Consider the following 6,742-nt stretch of genomic DNA (forward strand, 5'->3'; position numbering starts at 1 on the left):
AAGCCGCTATGAAAACCATGCATCGAAGTACAACACGAATCTTTTGCTGGAACTTCCTTTTAAAAATTCTAAAGTCTCACCTGTAATGTCAAAAATTGTAGTTAAAGCTGCATAGGAATTGGATAGGACTTTGATATCTTGTTATTCAACACCAGGGTTATTTGGATCAATATAAACAGGATATAGCTTGTGATAATATAATGGAAACTTTAAGAATGTATGTGAAATATTTGAGTTATTGTCGTTTATTGTGATGTGTTGTTTATCAACTGTTTGGCTGCGCTTTGACTGCGAATGGATAAGTATAGGAAACAGTCGTGGTCTTGCCTCCTTATTGCAATTGGCTTCATCTAGGGTCTTTGGTGGTTTGTTTCAATTATGCCAAATGCATAAATCATAGCAGCGGGCATCTGATTTGAAGTCATCTGATTTCATTTGAGATCCTCCACAGTGCGGTTAAGCCTTTCAGGCAGGAACCCACGATAAACCCTTGCAACAAATTCATTTGAGATCCCGCAAACCTTTTGTTCTTTTGATCGCAAGGATAGCAGACAGTTGCCGTTCAGAGGGAGAGTCGAGCGGTTTGAGAGAGGAGAGAGATGTTCGAGAGTTTAAACACCTGCAGCATATGACGTCCGGTTTAAGTCCTATTTTTAATTAGTGCAGAGTATTATGATATTTCCTTGAGAATAGCAATGGTACCAGGCCGAGGATGTGATTTCAATAAAAGATAAACATACCATGAGTGTCTTTATAGAATAATAATTATATTTAAATAAAGCTTAAGTGACGTTATAACATTAAGTAAAAATGCGTCTGCGGATTGAGTTTGAAAATTTAATAATAAAGAATTACAAGAACAAAATTGGCATATTAGTCCCGGAAAATAAATGGTGTTGTGAAAGGACCCTGATGCCCGGCGACAGCACTCCTGGCATTGCACAGACACCTCACAGATCCTAAGCAAAATGCTTTAAAATTGCAAGAAGATTATGGCATTTAGGTGGTTAGTGCGTTCGACCTACGTTACATGGCCATTATAGCTGGATCTAGACCATTGGGTTTGAAAAAATGCTTTTACATCTAAACCTAATAGAATATCCGGGTTTTTCGGGTGGTTATCTAAATACACATTATCATTTTGGAGAACTTCTCAATTGAAACTGAGTTCACCAAAATAGAATCGCGTCATGATTCCGAAGCCAGAAATCGTAAGTTCACCGTAAAGACAGCTACACTAATGCGACGACGCACTGAACACACAGTTATATTCAGATCACGTTGCAAAAATGGTGCAAAAATTTCAAACAGAGTTTGGAAGTCTATAAAAAAAATTAGAAGGGTACATTCTTTGAAAATGCGAATAAATAGATAATTTACTTGATAAAACAATTAAGAATTTTATATAAGATTTTCTTTTGTTTTTATATAACCAGCAGCGGTAGAGATCTCTTCATAACTAACTCGCTAACAAAACTACATCTGGGCCGTCAAAGCTCTTAATTGGGAATAAAAAAGTCAGTGTAGTACTTAATTATGACTTAAATTTCGCATGAAAAAATATGTTTGAATTTTTGTATATTAATTACCTTTTCTTAGCTTTTTAGTTTTTTTTCTTAAAGCTTTGTTGGTTTTCTTCTCCCTTTTAATTAAAATATATTTTTAGCCCCACAGAAGAAAGTCGATAATTACATTTTTGACAAAAGAAATTTTCTTTAGTCATTAATAACATGCGAAGACCTAATCAAAATACCCTAGGAAGTTTTAAGAATGAAGATTGCAGCGAAAAAGAGAAACAAACTATATATGGTAAACAATAACAAGTATCCAAAATGAAATGAATAGAAAATAATTTGCAAAAAATAAAATTAAAAGACAGATCACCTACGTTATTTCGTGTGCAGGGGTTTACCATTATAAAAGCCATTTGGCACTTCTTTTAGAAACACGAATATGCGTGGGATGAAGTAATAAACATATTAAAATGTACTTTTGAAATTTGAAAGCGACGGTTAAGTATTTTTACAATGGTTCACCGAACTTCAATAGAAATCCACGTAATTGTAATTTATCATTTTAAACATGGAAAAAATACAAAAAGAAATTCCCGCAAATGAACGTTTAATCGTACGAAAAATTAAGCATGATTCAAATTTAAGTGGACCATGTCTGGCAAAAGAAGCAGAAAAATTACTTAGGAAGATATGCAATCCCGAAATTATAAGAAGAATTTTGCATCGGAATAATTTTCATGAAAGGGTTTGCCGTAACGAGCCATTCATCAGCGACTCCAGTGACCTAGAGAAATGTTCAAAAACTATAGTTAGATTTTCGAAATACTAAATACGGTAATACCTTTATACATACCAATGTTATTTGCCTTGCAATGCATTCCACTGTATTTTATTTTAGGGGATTTGGCGGTAAGATGTGCTCAGCCAAGGCTCTAAGGGTCATCCACTATCACCTGAGAAGCAATTAGATGCAAAAGTTTTGTTTCCAACTTTTGGAACACCTTTCATACAACAATTGATTATTTGCTTTTTTTAACAACTACGCTTTTGTTGCTACAGGCCAGGCATTGGTAACCTGAAGTCACCGATTTTAAAGTCACGATTAAGCGCAACATTGGCGATGTATATGTGCTCCTCGTATCACCACTCGCAGTGAACGTAATAAAAAGCCACTTTAGAAACGCGGAACTTCTGCATAAATCTACATAAAACAATACAACATATGTTTATACATCGTGTCTGAATATTAGAAACAATTTACTGACTCCTTTTGAGATAATGCTAGGGGGTCAGAAGCGTCCCGCGTAGTCTTTCTAGCTCTCTCTCCTCTCTTCTGCGTCGGAGTTGTTATTGTTCTCCTCTTCAATAACCGAGCATAAAATCAAGTTGCGATATTTTATGCTGGAAATGTATGTATTGATTAACTTTGCTTAATTTAGCATAAAATACTTGTACTTACTTTTTTATATTCTTTTTTTCTTCTTCACAATTCACAAATATAATTTCAGGCACACTTTATTTATTTGTGAATCTTTTTAACTTTTTGAATTAATAATTTATTTCCTAACAGTTGTTTATGTTTTTCTTGTACAGCTGTTTTTCTACCATCGCAACTCTAAATAAGAGATTTGTGCTGTATTTACTTGATTTACACTCAATTCGATTAGATTCTCTTGGCAACTGTGCTTACATAATTATCGCACAGGCTTGTTCCATCAATTACATCGGCTAGCCAAGTATCTGTGAAAAAACAAAATCAAACAATTCTGCATGTTTTAATTTATAAATATTCGTTACTTAACATTACATTTATGGCACCTATGGATTTGACGGGCTTTTGATGTTAAAAATGCGGCATGAAAAATCCACATCTTTGGTTTTTAACGATATAAAAAAATATAAAAAGCATATATGTAAAGTGTACACGCCTAGAGTGGCAGTAAGCAGTGAAAGATGACAGGATAAACGAAGAGTAAAATAAGCGCTGTGAGAGAAACAGAGAGACACAAGCAATCAGACGTTGAGTGGAAATTGCCGACTAAAGTGTTAAAGTCGCACAGATGTCGTTAAATGGAACCAAGTTGTAAAATAGTACAGTCGTCAAAACTTTTCGCTTATTTGTATAATTATTACTTTGTATTTAATTAGTCGTGAATTTGAATTATTTTTTAATAAAGATTAATATAATATCCTAAATTTAAAAAATGGATATCAACATCTTTTACATATATGTAGTAATGTCTACTACCTTTTTCTGGAACACATCCGATTTCGCTATTTTAATTAATATTATTAATTACACATGTCCACAATGCGGAAGAAACTAAAAAAATCTCCAAAAATATCAACAACCTTCTCATATTTCTGCCTATAACTTTCGATCCTGAGAAAATTTCTATCCAAATATTCACCAGAAACACCTGCATGTTCAGTGAAAAAATTGTCTCGATCGGTTCATTAATATGTCCACAATTAACGATAAAATATCAATTCCGACTTTTAATTTGTTTCTCATTTATTTTGAGGCGCATTGAGACACATTTTATCGTTAAACCTTTTTGTGTACTGAACGTGAAAGTTATCTTAATGAACATCTGCGTTCATGTTTCCGAAAGTTATAGAAGAATATATGAAACAATTGCCCGTAATTTTCTGAAGTTGATTTACTTTTTTCTGTATTGTGGGCATGTTTTTAAACATATCACGCCCACGTTTTAACCTTATTCTTAATTGATCAAAGATAGTTTTTGCCAAATTTCATCTTTCTCTCTTTACTGTAATGACTGTAACGAATCACAAAATTTTCCCGTCGATTTGATGGTTTTTCGTAAATGTAATCTGGCTATTTTATTCCATAAAGTTTATTTACATGTTATAAGGATCCAAAAATATGCATAATGTGGGAGAGTTTTTTCTCAATTGAACATCACACACAAGCACAAATTTTGTGATGTTCACCGCAGAGGATACATTGGATTTATGAAATCCTTGCAATGCATCGACATGGTCGATTAAGAGCCCATCTTATCGAAATCATCTTATGCCGGCTTGTTTGCCTGCCTGCTTGTCTTTTCCAACACCCATTGATTGTGATTCTAGAAGATTTGAAGCAGGAGTAGGTTTTCTCTTCTGCTGTTTTTCCTTTTTGCAAACATCGCTAAGCATGTATTCTAAGCATTTGTTAAGTTAACAGAGGCCTTTATTAAAAAAAACTTAATCTTAATCTTAATTTATCCCTTTCATTCTGATTCGAATACTTGTCGAACCAAGGAAGAATCACGTTGTACTTTTTATTTGCTTTTGAAATGACTTCAAGTGTTTAACTTAAGAAGCGTTAGTCACTTTCTAACGAAATATACTTAGCGGCACTATTCCTTTAATCTAAGTTATTTCTTTAATAAAAATTCATGTCTTTGCACGTGCATGATTTGACGTCGTTTTATTCCAGTTTGTTACTTACATAGAAGTCAAAATTGCAAATTTGCTGCACTTGGTTGCACTCAACTTATCTTCTATCATAAAATTTTTGCCAACGAAATCAAAAAATTTTTAAGCCAATTAAATATTTCTTTCAACTGTAATTTACAATGGCGAAAACGTCAGAGGATTTGGTTGTTAATATAGTCGTCGGTTTAATTACACTTGTGGTTGCCGCTTTCTTTGCTATTGTTCTTTTCAAAATCATTAAAAAAATCTTCAATTATTTAACGCAATCTAAATGCGACGATATGGTGGCAAAATTCAAAAGGTGAAGAAACAGATTTAAGTGGATCAATCAATTTGTTAATATCACTACTACATGCTTCAATTTCTAGTCATTGCAAAAAATACAAAGTTCTGGGCTTTGAATGTGAATGGGTTACTGTAAAAGGCGAACGTAGGCCTGTGGCTTTAGTGCAATTATGTTCCATTAAACGTTTTTGCGTTTTGTTTCGCTTGAATCGCATGCTTTGGATACCGGAAAGTTTAAGGGCATTGTTGGAAGATGAAGACATAATGAAAGTTGGTGTTGATGCTATACTAAAGGCAAAAAAACTGGCGGCAGACTACGATATAAAAGTAGCTGGTGCATTTGATTTGCGTTATCTAGCACGTATGACTAGACGCAATCCAGAGAACCTGGAACAAATGACCTCTTCCGTTCTACATGCGCAATTTGATAACTCTTCGTGGTCGCTTGCTCCGAATTGGGAGGCCAAACAATTATATCCCGAACAAATCGAAGATGCTGCTAATCGAGCTTATGCGGCCGTGGAGATTTTTAAGAGTTTAGCCTTTGAGCTGGACCCGAGGTAATGTCAAGCGATAAAATTAAAGTTTTTTTTAAAGTTATTTTATTTACTTTGTTTTTAGTGATCCCTGTTGGCATCCTAACGGTGATTTAAGCATACACTTATTTCGAGCCAATTTTTCGCAATTATTGGATCATCATTTTGACGAGTTGCAGCCAGTTCAGTACCCAAGCTTACTCGATCGTTTTGAGGTACATTGTCCAAGCGATAAATGCTTGCTTCTTGCACCAGACGACGAGTTCGTATGTGAAGTCGATAAAAGTAAAGGCGAATGGTATTTGAAAGAGCATCTAGGCACGAAAGTTGACTGTGAAAACTTCACAGTGCGTGTAAAGCATTTTCCACCTATTCAGACCATAGGTTATTATCAGGGATCGAATGTAACTCGATGCCATATCTGCGGAGAGACGGATGCTTTTGTGCACAAACCTGTGGTACCTCACGAGTATAGTAAGCATTTTCCAGGTAATTAGTGGGAAGCTTCTTACAATTTTTAATTTAATTTATTTTCTTCGTTGTTTTTTTTTCTTTTGCAGTGAAACATCAACTTTTCATTGCTCGTGACGTAATATTCCTATGTCCTAAATGTGTTCGATTAAGTGCTATATCTGATTTAAAAATGTATAATAAATTGAGAAAGATGTGTGGCGCCCCCTATAGCTATTTCCAGGTAACTAAAAATCCCATCCAAAATAGAGATAACACGTATAATTTTTCGTTTACGATACCCTCTCATTAGCGTCGAAGAGTCAAGAAAGCTGCGACAATGTTATTGAATGAAGAGGAGCAAATGTCAGAAGAAAGTCGACAACATTATGAGGCTTTTGTATCGGATTATTATACTAATTATGTTAATAAGAAAGTGAAAATTGATCGGCGCATTTTGAAAGAAATATCAGAAGAAGACCCTACTTGCTACCTGCGTGCACACGGCCA

The 6,742-nt window shown here is 34.4% G+C and overlaps 3 protein-coding genes and 1 long non-coding RNA gene across 6 annotated transcripts in view; 2 read left to right on the plus strand and 2 right to left on the minus strand.

Annotated features, from left to right (window-relative positions):
• Positions 1-1,296: 1,296 nt before the first annotated feature.
• Positions 1,297-3,013, minus strand: LOC119642759. 3 transcript variants are annotated; one of them, XR_005248124.1, is made up of 5 exons: positions 2,974-3,013; positions 2,780-2,915; positions 2,368-2,715; positions 1,381-2,298; positions 1,297-1,322 (listed from the first exon to the last, which is right to left on the minus strand). It is a non-coding gene; the product is annotated as an uncharacterized LOC119642759 (long non-coding RNA). The 3 variants fall into 3 exon arrangements; XR_005248122.1 differs by lacking the exon at positions 1,297-1,322 and having other exon boundaries at positions 1,408-1,498; positions 1,590-2,298; XR_005248123.1 differs by lacking the exon at positions 1,297-1,322 and having other exon boundaries at positions 1,715-1,800; positions 1,889-2,298.
• A 12-nt stretch (positions 3,014-3,025) lies between these two features.
• The window catches only part of LOC119642763 (metallo-beta-lactamase domain-containing protein 1), an 8,865-nt gene continuing 5,148 nt past the window's right edge, over positions 3,026-6,742 (minus strand). The window contains exon 2 of the mRNA XM_038042031.1: positions 3,026-3,254. The gene's annotated coding sequence lies outside the window, so the exon portion shown is untranslated. The remainder of the gene's footprint in view (positions 3,255-6,742) is intronic.
• On the plus strand, positions 4,868-6,313 carry LOC119642762 (exonuclease 3'-5' domain-containing protein 2-like). Its single transcript, XM_038042028.1, has 3 exons — positions 4,868-5,262; positions 5,330-5,806; positions 5,868-6,313. Exons 1-3 carry the CDS (start codon positions 5,102-5,104, stop codon positions 6,277-6,279), a joined length of 1,050 nt encoding a protein of 349 aa, XP_037897956.1. The 5' UTR covers positions 4,868-5,101; the 3' UTR covers positions 6,280-6,313.
• LOC119642732 overlaps positions 6,333-6,742 on the plus strand; it is a 2,966-nt gene continuing 2,556 nt past the window's right edge. The window contains exons 1-2 of the mRNA XM_038041999.1: positions 6,333-6,476; positions 6,546-6,738. Coding sequence (XP_037897927.1) covers positions 6,426-6,476; positions 6,546-6,738 — 244 coding nt within the window. The 5' untranslated portion in view covers positions 6,333-6,425. The remainder of the gene's footprint in view (positions 6,477-6,545; positions 6,739-6,742) is intronic.

The sequence above is a fragment of the Glossina fuscipes genome, unplaced genomic scaffold (genome assembly GCF_014805625.2).
Source record: "Glossina fuscipes isolate IAEA_lab_2018 unplaced genomic scaffold, Yale_Gfus_2 257, whole genome shotgun sequence".
In the NCBI taxonomy this organism is placed as follows: domain Eukaryota; kingdom Metazoa; phylum Arthropoda; class Insecta; order Diptera; family Glossinidae; genus Glossina; species Glossina fuscipes.

Coding starts and splice junctions, on each gene's coding strand:
- LOC119642762 (XM_038042028.1), top strand. CDS start 5,102: ATGGCGAAAACGTCAGAGGATTTGGTTGTTAATATAGTCGTCGGTTTA. Junction 5,263..5,329: donor ATGGTGGCAAAATTCAAAAG/GTGAAGAAACAG, acceptor TTCAATTTCTAG/TCATTGCAAAAAATACAAAG. Junction 5,807..5,867: donor GCCTTTGAGCTGGACCCGAG/GTAATGTCAAGC, acceptor CTTTGTTTTTAG/TGATCCCTGTTGGCATCCTA.